This window comes from Phyllopteryx taeniolatus, chromosome 22 (assembly GCF_024500385.1).
Source record: "Phyllopteryx taeniolatus isolate TA_2022b chromosome 22, UOR_Ptae_1.2, whole genome shotgun sequence".
Classification (NCBI taxonomy): domain Eukaryota; kingdom Metazoa; phylum Chordata; class Actinopteri; order Syngnathiformes; family Syngnathidae; genus Phyllopteryx; species Phyllopteryx taeniolatus.
In genome coordinates, this window is record NC_084523.1 from 2,933,871 (window position 1) to 2,956,180 (window position 22,310).

At 41.8% G+C, this 22,310-nt stretch overlaps 1 protein-coding gene across 7 annotated transcripts in view; it reads right to left on the reverse strand.

Annotated features, from left to right (window-relative positions):
- The window catches only part of tbc1d22a (TBC1 domain family, member 22a), a 124,880-nt gene extending 103,399 nt beyond the window's left edge, over positions 1–21,481 (reverse strand). For 3 of the 7 annotated variants that reach the window (XR_009786331.1, XR_009786333.1, XR_009786332.1), the window contains exons 1-6: positions 21,225–21,477; positions 20,772–20,828; positions 19,533–19,716; positions 19,245–19,464; positions 15,282–15,461; positions 5,197–5,267 (exon numbers count right to left, since the gene is read on the reverse strand). Coding sequence is in view for 3 of the 7 variants with exons in the window: in XM_061761511.1 (XP_061617495.1) it covers positions 5,197–5,267; positions 15,282–15,461; positions 19,245–19,464; positions 19,533–19,716; positions 20,772–20,828; positions 21,225–21,286 (774 nt within the window). In the remaining 4 variants the exon portion in view is untranslated. Of the gene's footprint in view, positions 1–5,196; positions 5,268–15,281; positions 15,462–19,244; positions 19,465–19,532; positions 19,717–20,771; positions 20,829–21,224 lie in introns of all 7 variants that reach the window. The other 4 variants (XR_009786330.1, XM_061761511.1, XM_061761513.1 and 1 more) reach the window with 4 other exon arrangements.
- Between the last annotated feature and the right edge of the window lie 829 nt (positions 21,482–22,310).

Here is a 22,310-nt window from a genome sequence, read left to right on the forward strand (position 1 = left end):
AACCCTGACCTGCCTTAAACTGTCAAAGAGATTGTCTCCTCTCCCAGGAATTGCTTCCTTTGCAGTGACTTGTGCAAACAAGACTTGATATGTGATAAACTCCAACGCGATGCTGCTTTTGGGCCCCGAGTAGTCAACCTTTATGCAATCAAGAGACAGCAAACTCAGGAAAAGTGGGGTTCTAAATTATTTAATTTCAATCTTTAGAACTGAAGAACTCAAGCATAATCCCGTGTCCACATCAATAAACAACGAGGTACATGGGAGTGGTACCTAAATCAGACACATTAGAGGAATATGAAGACCATCTTGCCATTTATAAGAGTACATTTAGCCAATTATGGCTTCCAAATGGACTGTTAATATAATCTATTGCTCTCTTACGCACTTTGACGGATGGAAGGACGTCTCCACCCAACAAATTATGTCATTGTGCACCCTTCAGCCGGGGTATGTCTGCTTTTGAATTTTTGATAAAGCTCTTGTAACAGACCACTTTAGATTCAGCATTTATTTATCTTATTTTGCAGTTAATAACCCGCAAAACAAACAACGTGGACACCATATGTTCCAGCGACCTTACTGCAGTCACACGGTCAACATTACCATCCATAAGTAAAGACCCCATGTGACATTTTTTCGCTGTGGTTTAGTTGCCAAATAAAAGCCCACCTGTCACCTCCAAATCCGGTGCCTGCCAGATAACTGCCGGGGAGCGGAGGGGAAGGGTGGCGGAGCAGGGGGTTGGGGTTACGGAGGGGGTGCGCGTGTGTGTGTTAAAGGTTAATGGGCAGCTTAGCGGAGGTCGGCGACACCGCAGCTGCTTTACGGCTTGAAAGGACCGAGCACACAACAAGTGGTAGTAGTTACGTCTTTAGATGAACTGCTGCTTTTCAAATCATCAAATATTTCTCACAGTAAAGTGCATTTCTCAGAGAAATGGTTTGGTGCTGAAATTTAAGTGGCTATATTTGAATTCATTTGTGGTCTACTGGTTAAAAGGGATGAGTGAAGTGTAAATGCATGGATGGCATCAAAAGCCCAAAAAAAAAAAAAAAAAAAAAACCTCATGTCTTCATTCTCATCCTCGGAATGCATCTACTTTCTGAACCTTCCATCTCTCTAATGGCTCTTCCACTTGAAAAGCACAGTAAATACATGTTCGGGAATCCATTCAGGGACTTTAAATGAAGCAGCTTCTCTTTAACTAAGCCTTTGGACCATCTAAATTATTTTTTGACTTGGGCGCAAAAACAAATGGTCCCACTAAGAGATAAGGTACAAGTTGAGCAAAAACGTCCTGTGAATTTCTTCTCTTCTCTTGACCTGGAGGTCCTGATATCAGTTTTGTCAAAAACACGGCATTCGAAAAATAAATGAGAAAAACAAACAGCTGGAAGAGCATATTATCAACTCATTCACTGCTGTGCTGCGGTCGAAGCATCATAGTTCCTCCTCAGTTCTGAATTTGTGAGTTAATAGTTCCATGTCATATATTTTGTTCCTAATATTGAAGCACTCACCTGATGTCGGAGGCCTTGGCTTGAGCCATTTCTTTGTAATGGTTTTTACACGGCATGACCTTAAGCAGGTACTTAACTTCCTTTTAACATAGTATCCTGATAAATAGCCCAAGCACAGTACCTACCCCATTAAAAAGTTACATTGTAATTCAAAAGCTTCACAATAAATCTTATATATTCTTCGAAAAAGAAACGCCTTTTGGACAGAGCCAGCACACTTGAGTGATCTACATTATTTTAAGGTTCTTTTCCTTAATTTGATGTGTGATAAAGAACCTAATTATGTTCGTTCAACAGTGTTCTCTTTAGTTCCTTCCCATCTCTGTTCAATGTACGCAGTATTCCCCTTTCCTTTTCCGTTTAATTAGGATACAGTACGGCTCCAATATCCAAATTCTGTGACATTGTGCAGCGACAACTCAGATGTAAAGAATAAACAAAACATGCACTGTTTCTTTGGACTATTATAACTCTCTCACATTCACATTTGAAAGAGGCCTGATTCAGATCTGATGCTGTAAATCCAGGCAATGTTGCTTCTGAACTGATCCATTTACAACAATCTTAACTCTCAACTGCAACTATTTTCAACATTCTAAGTCCCAAATCAAGATAAACACAGGTAGGGTCTTTATACCGTCCTTATTTGAGCAAACTGAATCACTGTTTAAAATGATTTGATCTGAGTGTGTCGTCTGAATAATAAAACCAGTGTTTTCCAATGACTAAATGAACTAGCAGTTTAACATCATTATCTCGAAAAATCAGTCCCACTGCTTTACGATACATATCATATAAACCCTCCATACTATCAATGTTTCCACAGCCGGTTAGTTTTTTTGCCTCTCCCAACACGTCACATTTTGCAGCCACACTCCATTAGCAAATGTACATACTGCCACGGGCCGTCATTCTTTCATAAAGCAGAAAAGTCATTAAATCCATTTCCCTTTCACTTCGGGCTCGGACGCCAAGTGCTCTTTAAACAAATGAAATGAGATGGCGTTGTTACTGAAATAATGGGAAGTTCAACTCGATGAATTTCTGCGGCCGGGGGGCAACCTGTGGAGCCACCGTTGCTTGAATAGTGAAATAAGGTGGAGCAACAATACACTTATAATATTTCCTGTAAACTACATTTACATTTCCATGTTGAATAATAACAGCGCACTGCTGTGATGCGGCTGTAAATGCAGGCTGCCGGGGTGCGACTGCCCAGCTCTGAAGCCAAGGGGGGGGGATTTGTTTCTCATCTTTGTCAGGTAGAAAAAAAAAAATCTGGCTAGTGTAGGAGAGGAGAGGAGGTGATGGGGGGGAATCAAAATAAGATGGTGCACGCGAGTGAGCAGCGGAAGGGCACAAGGGACATCACTGGAGTAAAGTTTTATTAGGTGTCTCTGCCAAGTTTATGGCATGCGGCGAGGCCTGCGAGCCCGCGGGTGTGCGCAGATTGCGAATAGATTCCGAGCCTGATCCCTCCCTATCCATCTCTCCATCCGACAGTGGCGCAGACATGACAGAAAAGGCAGTCAAGTGTTATTCCATTCCGGAAGATTTGAGTGCTTCTGGACACTGAGCTTTAATCCAAGTTTTGGATTTAACCCAACGATAATTCATACCGCGAGATCAAGGATTCTAATGAAATCCTCAGCAGGTGAGCCATCTTTTACATCTCTGTGGAGATATTTTGGCCCACTCTTGCTTGCAGAATTGTTTGAATTAAGCAAAAATGGAGGGTTTTCGAGCTTGAACGTCCTTTTTTCAGTCAGGCCGCTGAATTTCATTCGGATTCAAGTCTGGACTTTGACTTGGCCACTCCAAAACCTTCATTTTGTTGTTGTTTTTTTTTAAGCCATTCAGACGTTTTTGATCATTGTCCTGCTGCAGAACCGCTTCAGCTTGAGGCCGCAAACTGATGGCTGAACATTCTCCTTCAGGATTTTCTGATAAAAAGCAGAATGCACGGTTCTATCAATCACAGCAAGTTACGCAGGTCCACCAGGTTTGGCTGTTGGTATGATATTCATTTTCTGAAATGCTGTGCTACATTTACGCCAGATGTAACGAGACACACGCACCTTCCAAAAAGCTCAACTTTCATCTCGTCAGTCCATATATTATTCTCACAAAAGTCTTGCGAATGATTCAGATGTTTTTATTTTTGCAAAAGACGAGCCTTTATGTTCTCGCCTTTGTCTCTTCCTTATTGTTGATTATGAACACTGACCTTAACTGAGGCAAGGGAGGCCTGCAGTTCTTAAGAAGTTGTCCTGTGCTCCTTTGTGGCCTGCTGGAAGAGTCACTGCTCTTCTCTTGGGGTAATTTTTGAGTGACACTCAGCTCTCGTATATGCCGTAATATTGTCAGTCCTATTTTGTACCATCTTCACTTATTGTGGAACTTTCCAATGTCAACAAAAGCATATCTACACCGAATGAGTGTCACATGATCACATAACGATGTCTATATCTTGAGACATGGTGATATAGCATGTGGCTTATTGCCCAAGGCTATTCTTGTACACCATGTTTCAAGTAACTGTAAACAATAGTATTCTCAATGTTTAGTATAAATGGAACCGCAGATGCCATGTTAGTCGGGAGACCTTGTATATTGCATACGTGCGTCTCCTCTCTACAATCTTGCAATCAAAAAAACTATTGCCACAAGAAGCTGAAGACTATCTTCTACTTATGCAAATGTACTTGCTAGAATGAGAGCGCTGTGGACCAAAAGGGATCTAATATTTTGAAGAAAAGGTCACTCATAATTCTATTGCATGCTGTGTTGCTTGTGTGCCCTAGCACACTTCCCACTTACATTAACATTAATTTCTCCACAGGGAAGCACTTGTCTTCACATACCCCACAGGGCAGTTGCACTTATGCAACCACATACATCCAAAAATGTGCATATGCACGTGAGCACATGTACCGCGGCGTGGCAAGTCCACAAACAACATTAAGAGGTCAGTGTCTCCTGCAGTGTCCAATGGTGCTATACGGTATCAATTTAGTACGGTGCCAAATAAGGATGCCGTAAACGATTCAAACCCCCAGTTGGGTAGGTTCACACCAGCTACCGCCACACAAAACAGCCACACACGCACACCTTTAATGACATCTTTTCTGCGGCACATTAGCTATTGTGCGGTAATTAATGGGAGAGTCACGGTGCTGAAAAAGCCCGTCATCTCTCGGCAGACTCGGAGCCGTACGCCAAAACAATGGCTTAATGAGTAAACACACTGAGTGGCTCATGAATAAATTATTGGTTCCTTGCAATTAATTTTCCCCATTCAAGTTAAAAAAAAAAAAAAAAGCACACTCAAACTATTACCAGTCTTCATAAATCAAAAAAGGGAGTAGGGTCAGGAGACAGATGATGACAGCAACTTTATACGTGTGTGTGTGTGTGTGTGTGTGTGCATATGGTCATCATCTGTTATGTGTTTATTACCATTTGTAAAACTTAACCAGCGCAAGCGGCTGTGTGTGCACTTTTGTTTGTATAGCTGTGCTTCTTCCAAGGTGACTGAAGAACAACTCAACCAATTTGACCCAAAATTGTGTGAAAATGTTACAAATGACATCACCTGCACAGCATTTGAACATTTTATAATGGCGCAATATGAAAAATTCTCATTCTAAACGTGCGCCCAAATAAAACTTACCGAAAGGAGCTTCCAAGTGATTGGTCGGACTTGTCGCGGGATTCCAGACCAGCTGAGTTTTCGAAGCTCTTCTGTAAAACAACAAGAAAGCCTTTTCAGTTTAGAAAAATGATTTATATAGAGCTAAGATAACATAACATCCATTAAATAGTGGCTCATTAAATTAAAGTCAAATCAGTCAATGAAAGAAAACATCCACGCGTGTTCTCTCACTAGCTCGTTCGTTTTTAATAAAGAATTATATTAATAATTACATTCCTTCAGGCGAGGTACGCGAGCTGGAGGGCTATCACATAAAATAAATCCAATGAAGAGGTGCAAATTGAACATTTATAGTGGTTTTAAAAAGAGTGCTTTCCTTAAGTCAATGAAGAGCCCGAGAATGCCTTAATGCTGGCTACGACACATTACATCAAGTCTATGGCGCTATCTCCCTGACACACACCTTGACAGCAAGAAGTGATGGCCGCATGAGCGGAGGGACCGCTGGTGGCAACGGAGAGAAGACTTGGATCTATTGTTATTCGGATAACGGGCGAGCCAATCTTGACTTTGCGTAAACAAGCAGGTATTTCCTGTGCATCGATGTGAGGAGCTACACACGAGTATGAAGTGGCAGTAAATCATTCGGAGGCTTTCTTACAGCCAGTTGGTCATTGGCATTAAGCATTCAGGAGGTTCATTCGTTAATAGCAAAGGAGCAATGATTGTTTTACCTGCATTCCGAGACGTGAGAGCAGGGGTTCTGAAACCTTTTGTCTCAGGGAGATTTTTTTCTCAAAGACCCTAACGCCAATTTAAGATTATTAGGATGTGTGCCACTAAATGCCATAGGAATTCAAAAAAAAATGTTTTTCCTTAATCTTACAATAAGAGATTCATATTTTGTCTTGAGGAAAAACAGTTGTCATGTTATGAGAAAAGTCATATTTTCTTTTTCTCTTTCTTTCTGTTATAGTTACAAGAACAAAGACCTTTCGTCGGGGTGAAAAGTTGCAGTCTTACAAGAATAAAGTATTTTTCCAAGATCAAGTCGGAACATTATGACAGTAAAGTCAGTTTAACAACAGTCATACATTAAGTTAATTTATAAAATGACTATTGTATAAATATGACACCTTTCAAAAATAGTTCTGTCTTTAATAAAAGGAGAATACCCCAAGCAAAAACCAAAAAAGAATATTCATGCAGGAATTTAGGTGATGTCACAATCATGTCAGAGCTTTAAATTGGTCCAAAGCTACAGTAGAGAGGAGTACTTGGTTTATTATTTTTTTATTTATTATTGGAGTGCTAGTCCCCATATGTAGGTATGCACTTTTTAAAATAACATGCCAATAATTGATTCTAAATAAATTTGCAGACCCCCAAGTGACTTCTCAAAGGCAGTTTGAATAAACACTGTTTTACATTAAGTTAAGCTGAACCGTCTTGAGATGCTCCTCTCTCGCAAAAAAAGTACGAATGTACCTAATAATTCAAATACTTCCAAGACTTGCATTCAAAGCAGTGGCTGGGAATTGATAAGGCCTTCACACAGAGTGAATGGTATTGATTAGTGCTGCCAAATGACTGTGTCAGGCCTGTTCTTCAAGGCAAATGCAAATGCAGTCAGAGACAGACAGCGGGATAAGAAATACAAATCAGCTAAACAGCAATGAGTTGGGTCCATCGGCTAAATTGAGTGAAAGCATTAGAGCTTGTTTGGCCATAGGAAGCGGCCATTTGTTCGCGATAGTTCTCGCGCCTCTTCCACCTTAAAAATGCTTTTTCAAAATCTCACTTACCTTGCCCCCGGTCTCACTTAATCTCACTTACCTTGCTTTAATTATGCATAAATTCAAGACTGATCTAGTGGAGTGTAGGCCTTTGGGATGCTAGGATGGTTACAACTACACAAAGTAGCAAGTATAACAGAGATATTGCAAATATGGACCACTAACGCAGGTTTTCTGTGGATTTTTGGGACAAGACTAGGAAGGTCTCTTCGTCTTCCTTTAGGTAGGGGAAGATAATGGAATCTTAAATTGTGCGGTCAATCATACAGATAAAGGAACAAGCTCGACCCCCCCAAGCTCCATATTATCAGGGAAAAAAAGCAGCTTTGACTACCGCTCACAAGTGTGTGTTTTGAATGCATCATTAATTTGCCGCCAATGACATCTGCCTTTATGTGGAAGGGAGACAGCCACGCCGAAGTCGAAATCGTTAGCCTCCAAGGAGCTCGGCATTCATTATTCTTTTAAAAGCTAGTCAAGGGTGTCCCCCTTCTCTTGGCATGCACCCTTTGAACCTTCATTTGCACTGTCAGACAACGAAATGAGTCCATGAATCTTGTAGACTCGGTCTTAATTAAACTCCGTTATATTTCTCCCACCTGCCATTAATCTCACCAGAGGAGGAGGGTCGAGTTTGCTAATGGTACATCTTCATGTTACAGTGATGGCAACAAGAGTATGCCCCTACTTGAATGATGGGAGAATTTGAGCGTGAACGGGAAGCAGGTGAAATCCACAAGAATATTTACTTGGCAGGGGATGTGTCTGTTTAGAGCCATGCATCACACACGGCAAAAATTGCAAACAAAGCCTCTACGTTGGCAAAATCGCTATCCTGACAAGCGCTCTCCGGCAGAGTGTTGGATCAATGCTGAATCCAAATCACAGTGAGCCCAGGCAACTTATAAACCCACACTGTGACGTTGAGAACATTTACTGTATATACTGCATCAGAGGCAGACGAGACAGCATTTGCAAAAGATCATTTGCAATCTACTATACATATTGGGAAAATAATTCCTAAATATGCTACATACCCGCACTCGTCTGGTCTCCCGTTCTATGGAAATCGCTTGATAAGAGAATAATTCAATTTCCCAGTCGGCAGAGACAGCGAGGGCATTGTGAGCCAAGTTGACATATAGGCTAAATTGCAGATGATGTTTTATTAGCGCCAGGCTAGCTAATCTCTCCGACAACACATCCGACTCTCTCGTGCATTATGAATGAGACAGCCGTGCCCTGTCTACCACTGGAATACATTCAACATTCCATGCCATTTTGGAAATTAATCTGTTGTCGTGGGTGAAATATTTTTGCAACTGTCCCAGAGGCGGCGGTTGGGACTGGCTGCCCTTGTCGGGTTTGATGAGCAAAGTTAACAATACATTGCGGCAGACAAAAATTGTCAGTCCACCTCCCTCTTCCTTCTGCACATCCTGATTCGTGTTAGAATGCAAAAAAAGTCCACTAATTGCCATTTTGAAGGCGTCTCTTTAAGCGGTCTCTAATAAATTCAGGGGCAGCTCACAAAGGCAAAAGCATACTTTACAGGCAATTTAGCCTGCAGACAATCATTTGAAAGTATACATTAGCAAGTGGGGGAGGACGTCAAAGCAGAATCTCCCTGGTGGGACCAATAAAACATCACATTATTGTATACACGGATTGGAATTAGTGTGATCAGTATGGCGGATGTGTATTCTGCTGGCAGGCACACACCGCAGAGGGTAGGTCAACTCAATGCATAACAGAAACAAACACCTGTATTATCAATGTACAAGGGCAATGCATATGTTGACTGACTCTCCATTATGCATGACCATACTGGGGTGCACTTTGTCTTGGACTGAGAAAAACTGGGGACCATAGGGGGGGTGATTAGGACACCATGTTCCTTCTGTTGAACATCAACAACAGCTGCACCGGTATGGAAACCTCAGAGGCGCGATGATTGTACAATGACGGCAGCATTATTCAGAGCCAGAGAAAATATACAGTGTAAAGCCGCGCTTGTGTTCCATTAAAACGACTTAACACCCAAAATGATTACAGCTTTTCGAAAAAGGGGTGGGAGGGAGGTCGCACAGACATGTACACAAGATGGAGATTTCCAGCTAAGGCATTTCGTTTTTGTTGACAGCGGCTCCGGTGAAGAGGCGCGAGGTGAGGGGGTTGGCGGGCCGGCGCCATGCACTATTCAGGCATCATTCAGACGAAGCGGGATCACTGGGGCAAAGCAAGGTTCTGGCATACTCGTGTGAGTATTGCACACACCTGTTAAATCAAAACATCTGGAAAAGAAACGCACACGTCCCAGATTTTAAAAGTTTTTCTTCCTTTTAAATGGTTGTGTTACATGTTATTGTGGACCTTGTTGCACAGACCCTCAGTGCTTCAAAAGCTTCATATAAATCTCAAGCTCAATGTCCTTCAAATCTTTGGATCGTGGCGCTTTGCCAGACAGGATTGCGGTTTAACATCCAAGTATTTACAGTTCAATGTACTGTATTGGGGATGCTTCCACAGACTTTCACCAAAGAGGGTGCTGTAATTTAGCGTGAAACGTTTCCAAAACTGTTCCAATCAAGTTCAGCTGACTTGGAATTTCCCACAGGATTCTAGCTCATTGTCATGAACAAGAAAACTTCAAACTATTACATTTTATGAGATAGGGGAGCTCTTATCAAGACTGTAATATCTAACCAATACTGATAGCTTATCAGGACCAAATATCTCACCAAACATGACTGACTTGAAATTTCACAAACAGTTCTCGCTCAATGTCCTCTGAAAAATACTTTGGATGATGAAATTTTGCCAGACAAAACAAAACTTCAAATACTTTTATATTTTTATGAATTCAAAACATTACGAAAAACTTGAAAATGATGTAATAATGGAATTAGCCCATTCTTAACAGTCATTTTTTTTTTCCAATAATTAGATCAATGTCTCCATTACCATATATATATATATATATATATATTATGACGAATGTGTGTTTGTATGTATATCTATGTACAGTATATGTATGGTATACACAGTCATGAAAAAAATTAGACCCTTGTTTTTTCAATTTCTTGTTCATTATAACACCTGGTACCACAAAAGGCATTTTACCTGAAGAATACAAAAGCTTAATTGTTTTATTAAATATAATTTTGGTTATTACCAAGAAAACCATGGAAAACGGCTAGAGCTAGATATCAGCTCTTATATTAAACGCTTGTGAGCTATTGTCCTTGTCATCATTGTATTATTTCAAACAAAAGGTACCTTTAGTTGCACCTGGCAAGAAACAGAAGAAACAAGGGATCTAATATTTCTTTTCTTTTTCATCTAAAGCACCTCCTGAAAAAGAAAAGTAGGTGAATGTCATCCATTGCTCCCTTGTATCATTTGACACTATTCTGAGAGGTCAAAAAAACAATGCTACTAGAACTGACATCTTTATCATTTCAGTGTGTTAAAAAATTTAAGACCCCCCCCCCCTCCTATAAACCTACAATGCAGCGAGATTCTTGCACGATCTAACTCATCTGAAAAGGACGACACGCTGCCGCCAGGGAGCAGAAGGCTCATAAACTAACAAGAAGACTCTTGTAAAAAGACTTCGCACCGCCCGCCACCACCACCACACCACCCCGATTATACCTGCTCAGCCAGCCTGATTGATGGCACAGATGGCGGGAAGAGAACAGTGGGCATATGTGAGTGTAGAAATGTGGATAAGTGTGTGTCAGCCTTGGTTTTAGTTGAAACATTCTAATATCTGAATAACGACAATGCAATTTTTAGAGCAAATTTCCCTTTTCAAGTTCAAATATGGCCGCTTTTTTCAGGTAAAATTACATTGGGTGCGACAGCTGAAGAAGAGTAGAACACATAATGAATATGCTCAGTGAAATCAGAGGCTAATGAATTACCGGAGTGCAAATGTGAGCACAAACCAGAGAGCTGTTCGCATATTGTGGCAAATTCTCTCATCCAGTGACTGACAATGAAAAAGCCTCATCAAATTACACAAGTCATATGAGAGTGGGACCATTCAACACAAATACACACGCTGAATTACAACCACAAGTGCACTCATTGCAGAGCCTGTGAATTAAACAAAACCTGATAACTTAATATATCAAAAAATGATTGAATGATTGATTTAAATTGTTAAATTCATGGTCGCTTCGCAAGCCCTTGTAAATACAATGCATGTATATGCAAACAACAAACTCTTTGCTTTTTATTTGGCTTCTTAACATTCAAGGCACGCATAGCCTCGACTATGAATGGTATGTGAGGACCAAACCACATGAAGGGAGGAGATGACTCGCAGAATTTGGGAGAAATAGAGCCAAAAATCATCCCTGTATTTTATTTTTGCAGTCCATAAAGCTTTCTTTGCCTTGAATCAAATTGATGCATGAAAGTAGAACACTGCATTAGGGCTTCAGCGCCTTTACAGTGCCAGACGCCACGAAAAAGGCCACACACACACACACAAAGACGAGCATCATCAGCACCGCATTAAAGCGAGTTACATCACCTTTTTGGCATGGAAGCGGTGCTGATGCTATGACTACATTATACGGCAGGAGCAGAGAGGAGAGGTCTTTTAGCCACTGTCACTGCAGTCAAGGTTGTATTCACGATGGGATAAAAGCAAAGCAAAGCGCTGTAGCACCACCAACAGTGTTCGGCACACACCGGCAGGAGAGGAAAGGGATGAAAAAAAAAAAAAAAAAAAAAAAAAAGGTGGGCATTCATCTGGGCTTTTTTTTTTTTTTTTAATAGATGCGTGGCACTTTCTCCAATGATGTATGTTCTTGTATGTCTTTTGGGGTGCTTGTGCATGGGAGCTGCCTACTGTAAGGACCACACTGGAGAGGGCAGCGAAAAAGACAAAGATAAACAAGGAGAGCACCTGAAAAAAAACGGACTCAAAAACATCTGGATAAGTTGTGAGTGGAGGGATGAAGAGTAACATCGCCATGGCAGCAGCAGCATTTCTTACCATTGAGCAATAACTACTTCAGCCTTAAAATCAAGTCCAATTCGAAATGATGAGTAGTTAACACCTGCTGGTTTGTGAATCAGCAGTCATGAACTCAACTACGAGCAAAGTTTTCTTTCTAAAACTGTTCACTAAAAAAAACGCACTTACGCCATGTTAGCAGAGAAGTAGCTAGCGGCGGAGAAAGCAAGGTGGTAAACTTCTCAAGATGATGCAGAGAAAGGTCTGGCTTGCTATTGCCAATGGAAGTTAAGAGCGAATCATCTGGTAACATCCAGCTGTTCAACATAAGATACAGTAATCGCATAACTAAAGATAATGAGCTGCTCGCAAAATATGTATTATAAGATGGGAATCTACGTATTACTGAGTCAAAATGTAATAAATTGGCTGCAAAAAAAAGTACATTCATCATCGAGCTGTATTCCAGACCCGCCCACTATAGTTAAAATCTGCAAAAGAGAGATCTTTTTCAATTGTTTGCTATTCACAACATCTCTATCCCCCACAAATAGTAAGAGTTACAATTCCAGTAAGACAGAGGCAGTGCAGGTTGTTTGCCCCTCCAAGTTCCTGGCGCTGCAGCGCGCAAACCGCTGTGGCCCATATCACACGGCAGACAGGCTCGCCTCAGGACATCGGGAATAATTAGCCGCAACCCACCTGACATCAATCAGCCCACTTCTGCAAACGCACAGGTCAACACCCTCTGCATGACCTTACACGCTAAGCAGACTGCTGTCACCAATGGGCAGGGAGGTGGCGAGAGAGAGAGGGAGGATAGTGTGTCGGACAGTGTTAGGACCATACAAAGCAGCTACAATAGCATCAAACTAGTATTGTTACAACACATGAAATCATGAAGAACACAACTATGTTTAAGTGTGTTCACAGTACAAGTACACTATTTTCAGAGGGACAAAAATCTGATTGTGCGCCTCCAAAGAAAGCCAGCCCCGACACGCCCAGTGGGCCTGCACCCCCCCCCCACCCCCAAAAAAAATAAAAACGCCACCTCTGCGATTAATTGCCAGATTCAAGAGAGGAAGCGAACCGATTGATCATGCCTGCAACCCTCCTTTAAGGTCAAGGACAGTTGGCTGAGTTGCTCCTTTACACAAGGGGCGTCATCCACCCCACTTTCCGTGTCAGCCAGTGCGTGTCTTTCAGTACATGGAAAATGACCTCCCTTTAAAGGGACAGGGGAGTTTAACGGAGTACAAGTGACGTTCCTCTCACCTATAATGGATTTGACTACACTAGAGCACTTTTAATTCTTTATTTTTCTTTTTAACAATCATATTTCACTTTGTTCCGAGAAGCTGTCTGCTTTGGAGGCATGAGATTTTAAGTGCACAACAAAGTTTACCCATGGGTAAAATAAAGTAACCTGAATCTAAAATGTTTTTTATCAGCATCACAAGAGTGGCACGGTGGATTAGTGGTTAGCACGTCTGCGTCACAGTTCTGCTTCCTGTGTGGAGTTTGTATCTATGTTCTTATTGTGTTTGTTACAACTTGTAATTACCTCATTTTTCTTCAGGATCATTTAAGAGTCATCCTCCATCTTCCCAATAGCATTTGTTCCAATACTTACCGTACTATCCAATACCCACCCAAAACAAACGTTACTTAATTCCTATAAATGGAGTTGACATTCTTGGTCGTGTAATCACACTAAATTAACGAACTAACTAAATTTAGACAGCCAACCAGCGACGCCTGGCAGGTCTTAATAGAGGCTGACGTCTCAAGACACTGGAGCTGATGCTAGGGTTACGCTACGCACTGCTGACTAACCAGTGAACCAGTTTGGAGAGTAAAGACAGCGTAGTGTGCAAGAGTACAGCACAGTCCTGTACAGCGAGCTGACACACAGTGATAACTTTGACGATACTGTATAGCCTCATGTGCTCATGTTTCAGTTGCGATAAACGAGGACAAACGCCATTCTCACAAAAGAATGGCGCCTGCGTTAATTAAACCATGACATCTCTGCATTGAACTATTTCCGACACTTTGCATGTTCAGCATAAGCGCGTGACTCATTAGTTGCTAAGTGCTAATTACCTTCATGCTTTCCTTTTTTCTCAAGTGCTCTCGAGGCGGCGCGCAGAAACCACTCAAGGCATGACACAAAGGACACGTGATGAAGGCACGGAGGCTTTGCGCAAAGATTTTGTGAGGAGTTCAATGAGTGCGGCCTCGTCACAATAGGCTATTGGTCGTTTGCTTTGAGGAACAAGGAAAAAAAAAATAAACTGCGTGCTTCTTTCAAGCCGTTTAATGAAACTCCCAGTTGAAGTTGACTGAAAAACTAAAAACATAAGACAAAAGGTTGTGTATTTAACCAAACCACAAAAAAATCTTATGCGAGCTTAATGTTAACACAATCTGAAATGTCATAGATGGGCTAACGAAACAAGCATCGATACTGCTGTAATTATAAACCTTTGAACAACTTATATTTGAACACAAACATTGCAAACACCTAAAATACTCATTGGCAAATTCATATGCTCTGTGAAGATGACGAATATTACTGCAACTTAGTTGCTACAGTCTTCTTCATGTGTTATCAAATCTGTGTATTATATTTATGCATGCATTACTGAGCTGGTGGCCAAGAAGCGCACACCAGAAGGAGCAGCACAATGTCCATTAAATTAAAGCAAAGTTTTTACATTAAACTTTATTATGTTATTACTGTATTTTCTTGAACAGCACATTACTATAGAGGGATATTTTCAAATAAAAATCATTACAAAAATGGGTTGGTGTTTTTTGGGGGGCTGGAACAGATTAATGGCAGTTCTATTAAGGTCTATTGGGAAAGTTGATTTGAGATACAGTGACGAGGGTGGTCACAGAATGAATTCAACTCAAAAGTCAAGTTACCACTGTATTATATCATGTGGTGCAACAAGTGCACTGGACTGTTAGGAAACTGGTCATGAAGGTGACATGACCAGGAGACAAGAAGTCTCTTGAGTTGGATCAAAAACAAGAGGCCTGTTGTTTGGTCGGAACAAAAAAAAACGTTGTTTGTTGTAGTAGGTGCTGGTGTTTTTGGTCTAGTGCTAATCTGTGCATCCAGATGGTTGTGTGATTTCCCCCCACCCCACCCCTTGTCCCCTGCATCGTTAAAAATGCAGCACAGCTGGCGGAGTAAGTGAGCGGGAAAAAACCACAGCTGAGAGCCAAACGGGTGCAAAGGAACAGAAATTTGTGACTAAAAAGAGTCAAAATAACACAGCTGGAAATAAAGGAAGAAAAGTGTGAGTGTCTCTTACCGAGATCTGTGTTGGGGCCAGCCAACAACTGCTTGAACTTATCCAGACGTGACGCTTCCCTCTCCGTCATGGCCGGAGTGCCCGATGTGTTCTGGTCGGCCATGCGAGCCACGAGTGGGATGACCGGCCGGTGGGGCAGAGAGCGCTGTCTGTAGAGTGCTGCGTGCTCACCTGCTGCATCTGCCGCAAGAGGAAAATAAGGAGGATGAGGATAAAGGGGCTTCATAAAATACACGAGCGCCTGCATTTTTGTTTGATGGATGAGAATTCAACAAAGTGCAAACAAGTATTTGTGTGTGTAAAAATGAACAAAGTGACAAACATACCGGATTTGGTAGTAAAGATTTCAGCCACAGGTACATATGAAATTCTAACTATAGTTAAGCATAATATACTGTATTAGTACAGCTTTGGCAGTGGGTGGGTGGATGTCGCATGTATTGGGAAATGTAAGTTTTGTTTTGAAAGACTCTCCATGCTTTACTTTTTAGCCACAGGTACATGAAAAATTATACATACAGCCAAGTATTATTGGAAAAAAACCCAATATATTTAGAAGCTACTGTATATATTGTATTGGTAGAGCTTGGCAGGAGCCAAGTGGATCTGGCTTCATACCCGGAAAGGAATGTGATAAGACACGGCATTTTTGATTGGCCGTTACACCTGTGAGGTTGCGACGCCGTTCACTTGCCATTCTAATTTTGAATAGCAGCAAAACCAGTGGCCGGCAGTCAGCCACTCGTGAAAACCTGTAGCAGAACCGAGAAATTGCCAGACAGTTTTGTCAGGTTCGGGTGGCGTCGTTCTGTGTGCGCCAGACCTCACATTTGACATTTGACAGACAACCAACAGCTTTAAGATATTAAACCCCTGAAAGTCAGTAATCGGTTCAGTAATTTCAGAACCCTTCCCAATTTTTTTGTACGGTACAAAACTGGACTAAATCACACTGCAGCATAGTGGAAAAGAGGCGAAAAGATGGTATCTGCACTAGTTCTATTAATAAGCTATATCTAAACAGTGCGCACATCCAACATGAATGACTATAACTCGATATGAATGAATTGTTCCTATTGAGGGGGCCATTTCAAGCTGGCTCGTTAGATGGGTTTTTATCAAAAGAATGACCCATTTTACATTAGAGGAGGAATGCGCCAAAGGCAAGATTATGTACAACATTGCAGCACGCCATCCAAATCTCCATTTTGGAAACGATGTGACCATTTTTCTTTTAATGTTGTTTTGCTTCGAGCATGTCGCCTGCTGAAAATGACTGTAATTAGTGTTGGTGGCAGGTTTTTTTTTTTGTTTTGTTTTTTTGCAATGAGCTGCTGTAAGATTTGCGTGACTCGAGTGTGAAGCCACCACACTCGGCGGGGACAAACGCATTAATTTGGTCTGCCAAAGCCCACATGTTGTTCCAGATGCGCTTCAAAAGACTTCGAACACACATGCAGACAAGTGATGAGTTTGGATCGTGCCAGAGGAACCCCAAACAGGGAAGCAGGGTCAGGAAGAAGTGTCACCTGAGTGACTTCAATCGGTTTAATGCAGTGGCACAATTAAACATAAACATAGCGTACTGTTTACCCAGCATGTGACTGCATCCATCATTCATTTATTCAGGTTTGCATCTCACTTGGGGATTATTGCATCATTCTCCCCGAAGGTGTAAAATAACTTGTCTTACATATGCGCATACCCGCGCGATCTGACGCCGCGTGCGAGCCCAAGCTGCGCCGTCTCATAGGAGATGAGAGGAACCGCCGGAGGGCAATGGGCTATTTATGTAATGATAACACCGCAACGAGCCCGACGGCAGACGGGCCGACAGGCAGCCAGATTGTCCACCTTACCAGCTATATTGTATAATAATAATAATAATCATCATGTTTTTATTTCCATTGCCCTTTCATAACGTTACAAAATGCTGGACAATCAATACAGCTAACTCAGAAACCTCTTCATTGACTGTGCCCTCCACGCCTTTATTCATATGCATATGGATAACACCTTTACAAATACATTAATACTGCGCGCATAGTTGCAGTTGACAATTCACCAATTTTGTTTATCCTATTTCCATTTCATCTGTGGAAATGGGAAATGCCCGAAGATACTGTACCGTGTACTTCACATCAGCACTTCCCATGCATTTTATCCATAATCAAATCACCTGTAGACCATTTATTTTGAAAGGTAATGTAAAATGAGTTTGAAATTATATTTAACTGTTTAAAGATCATATTTGGCGGTATAATTTGTGGTTAATTGATATACCATTAACTATTGATATAAACAGCTATAAACACTTTTTAGGAAGGGTGTCAACGACGTTTTTTTTTTGCTCTTTGCATTCTCCACTAATAGTTCCGTATTACTGTATGGTGGAACCTCCAAAGTTGCACACAATCCATTGTCTGACGCTGGTAGAAATGAGCTCATAAGATCCAGATCCAACCATTTTTTTTATGTTGGGCGAGAGGCAGGCTACGCCCTTGATGTCACCCTTCATATCAACATAGAACCAATCACAGAAACACTCACACCAGCAATTTAGAGCATTCTTAATATTTTACATGCACACTTTTGAAATGTAGGGAGGAAGCTGATTCCTGTGTGGAATACACACACACAGGGAAAACATACAAACTCCACAGAGCAAAGATTCAAGCCCAATACCTCAGAACTGTGATGCACACACGCTGCACTCTCTTTAATCACATAATAATGGAAAAAGAAATTCTATCATAAAACCTTTGGGAACTCCACAGTCAATAGTTGAAGCAACATTTTAACTTTCCTACATCTCACACAAGTGTAAAGATGAGGTAACTGTTGGCAAATACAACTAAAATAAAGTAAAACTACTCACGCTTGGAAGATGCCATGATAGGCAAGTAATGGAAGGTGTTTACAGAGAAATACTGTCACCTTGAGGTGTTTTTTTAGTCATTGCTGAAATCGGTCGTTTATTTGTGGATGTAATTGATGTTTACTGAAAGCTCAGATTTTACTGAGGAGCCTCGCATATGTCGCATTTCTGGTTCTCTGGTCGTCATTGCATATTAATGTCACTGGTACCATTCTGGCGGCACGGTGTACAACTGGTTAGCACATCTGCCTCACAGTTCTGCAGACCGGGGTTCAATCCCCGGCCCCGCCTGTGTGGAGTTTGCATGTTCTTCCCGTGCCTGCGTGGGTTTTCTCCGGGCACTCCGGTTTCCTCCCACATCCCAAAAACATGCATGGGAGGTTGATTGAAGACTCTAAATTGCCCGTAGGTGTGAACGTGCGCACGAATGGTTGTTGGTTAATATGTGCCCTGCGATTGGCTGGCGACCAGTTCGGGGTGTACCCAGCCTCTCGCCCGAAGATGGCTGGGATAGCCTCCAGCATGCCCGCGACCCTTGCGAGGTTAAAGCAGTACAGACAATGGATGGATGGTGCCATTCTGTGAAGACATCACACACACAGACAGACACCCACACGCACGACAACAAGCTCCCCACTTCGAAATTATTTTAATGCAATAAATATGAGTGCAAACGACAGCTACCGTGAACGCTTCAAACAATTCTGGCCTGTCATCAAGTTGCGCCGGCACTTCTCTCTAATGATGCGCTGTCAGAAATCATTTGCATCATGTAACAGTGTGCCTGCCGCTCACCTCACAGGCGAAAACTCAAGAGTTTGAATGGAGTTTTCCCCTTCAACCCTAATTTCCCCCTTATGACTGAGAGTGATGATATAATAATGATAGTATAAAGATCACTCCAGTTGACAGCGCTGATTATCAAGACTTCAAGTGCACGAGGACTTGATGTGCCTTTTGCTAATCTAGAGCCTCTTTTAACACAGCGAGTTTGCAAAATTAAAGCGTCAGAGTGGCAACGGAACATCGCCAGAATAGTGAAACATAAAAGGCCGGCTTTTATCGGGATTGGAAGACCCACTAACCTTTCGGTGAGCCAATGGGAGCTTCGCTGTGGGATTTCACCAGGTGACCTTCAGTGTCGAGGCTGCTCTGGAAAGAGAAGGAAACCTCCGGACTGGTCAAGTCTCCTTCCTCGTCTTCCTCATCCTCATCCTCCTCCTCGTCGTCGTCGTCTGCCCCCTCTTCTTGTGTGTTGTCGTCCAGCTTCTGTCGCTCCTGCAACTTGCTGTGATTCTCAATCACCTTCACAGAGGACACCAATGTTAGATTTGAAGGATCACTTGTTGGCACGTGAAGAATCCCATCCTTACCTTATTGGCGGTCTCCATGACGACCTCGATGTTCAGGTTCTGCGCAGCCATGGCCAGCAGCTCGTCATCGTCGTCCCCGACGTCCCAGGCATCGCTGGTGATGCTCTCGAACTCCTGGAACGTGGTGGCCTTCTTGGGCTTGCCCGGCGTGGCGGGAGATGGCTTCTGGCCAGCTTTAATCAAGCTGGACGGGAGTAAAGCAATTTGTGAGCAACAAGAAAGGCTCCGAAATAGTTGCTCAATTCTTTAATGTAGCTCTAGTAAAACTCGCACATCAGAATACAGTAAACAATCACCATTTGCAAACTCACCTGCTCACATTTTATTCTGTAAAACTGTAGACGTTTGTGCTCATTCTGTAACTAAGCGCTGTACATATAGAGGTAACTTTGTTTTGCACCTTACTGTAAGAGCTGTTGTCGTATATTGTATGTGCTTAGCATTATTGTCGGAGTAATATTGCAAGATGAGTTACCTTTGACGTGATATTAAAGTGCTTTGGGATCATAGTTTAAGATATATTGGGGATTTAAACTGTTAATATCAGAAATTACAAACATTTTAAGAGGGGTGGGGCAACTACTATTCGCACCAGGTCTTGGACCCTTCCCCCCGTGAATAGCGACTTTAGTGTTGACTGTGTATAACAATGCTTCAAGAATCTTGCTGTGCACCCAATCAATCAAAAGGTCTTCTCAAGTATTGGATTTAAAATTGGATTCAAAAAGAAAAGAAAAAAAACTGCAATCCATGTCAGTCAAAGAAAAAAATAAAATATGAGAAATTTATTTTTTGTGTGTAAAGGAAGTACCAAACAGAAAATAATTACGTGTAGTCGGGTGTCCCAAAAGTCTCGACACATTTCAAGAAACGACATCGTCAAGTTCAACAACATTTTACTTAATTGGAATACTGTATTAACAAATAACATCTTCAATAGGCTTTCAAAACATTATGACGGAAAGGATACAGTATAATAACGTGCACACAATCAAAACACTTTCATAAAGTACATTTATGTATAAAAAAAAAAAAAAAAAAAAAAAAAAACTTGCATAACCAAAGAAAATATGATCGCTTCTTATTAGTGTCCTACTAAACAGCCACAACTTGATTTTCTGGTAAGGGCACTTCCGCCGCATTCTTCTGCACAATCAGCCCTTGAAAATGTATCATCATAGCAAACAACTGCACCAGCACCTCACACACATACACAAGCACACGATGAGTTGCACTTACTTAGCGTGAAGAAGGGGATCAAAAGGTGGATGCTGTGCGCCATACACATGCTGAATGCTGAGGAAAGTGACAAAAGATAAGAGTGTCAGGGCGTCCATGCACATGCTGCTCGAAGCATTTCAAACAGAGGGTCGCGACTGAGATTGAAGACGGGCGGTTATTTTATAGTCACATCAGAGCTCATTTATGCTCTTGTGTAATGATGAGTGAAAGTCTGTGATTGCGATGCTAACCGCTATTAGCGTGGCTAGCCGGCTAGAAACGTGGGACTTGCAGACATTGATGTCAATGTACCGCACACGCAAGTGGCGTAAAAGTCGCCAACGTCATATTTAACGGCTTGCCAGTGAGCTGAAGTGAAATTTTGCAGCCGATGGTCAGCAGTGACACTGTGATGGGAAATTGCCCCAGCTAGGCTAATCAAGCCAACTGTATGGGGAACACGTCACTCACCTGCCGGGAACCTTCGCCGCGTTTCTTTTCCAGAACTGCTTTTTGTTTCCGTCACCCGACATTTTTCCCCCCTCGGGTCCGTTCGGTTCTAAACACAGACGCCCGGACGCTGTCGCTGCTGGCAAACCGTCAAATTGAGCTTTATCTACTCCAGGTCGCTTCCTGCAAAACTCAGAGAGCTGCCATGTTGGTACTGGCTCGTCGGCGAATAAGCGCGCCTGTGATTGGCCGCAGCCGTATTTCCTGGTCACGGGCCAATCAGAAGTGAGATCTGCCCTCGGTTGCCTTGTGGCACGGATAACGTCATTGTTCACTGTCGGCTTTGTTGCCAGAGCGAAAAGAAGTGTCAATCAAATGAGACCACCAGCATCAGGACCACCAACAACCTTTCATCAAATTGACTATATTTACTATTTCAAGTGTCTGAAAAATCAAAATTTAAAATTCATACTCTTATGAACGACTCTCTAAATACAAACACCAGCAATCCGTCAGTAACAGCAAGGGAAATGCAGAGCGAGAAAAACAAATTTGGCTTTATTTGTTTTCCCTAAATGTTTTTCCCTTGGAAGCACGAAGGCAATAAATACATGAAGGCAGCCTCTCTATTTATTCGACGAAAAGCTTTGCACAAGTATTACTGAAGCATAATTAGACTAAATTTATAATCACATACCAACAGGCGACATCATCTTTTTTTTTCTTGCTTGGATCAGATTTAAATTTCTCTTAATTACTTAATGTTACTCATGTATTTGTTTGTTGCTGGTTGTTTAGATCATAATTACAAGTGTAGACAGTTTGTGGGAATATTGTCACAGTCACATCTTGATTTCCCTCACAGGTGAATTCATCATTTATCTGCAGTATCTATGTACCTGACGACCTATCAATATGAAGAAAAAAAAAGTGGAAATGTGTATTTAACATTCTAATTAACCAATTTTAGGAAAACACAGCTAAATTAAGGACTCTTAAAAATGTACAGTAAATGTGCAGAGGATTTGGCCATGCTTTGCCCACCACTCGTCTACAAGGGTGGGTTTCCCTTGCGTGTCGCATTATTATTGAGCTGATGAACATGGG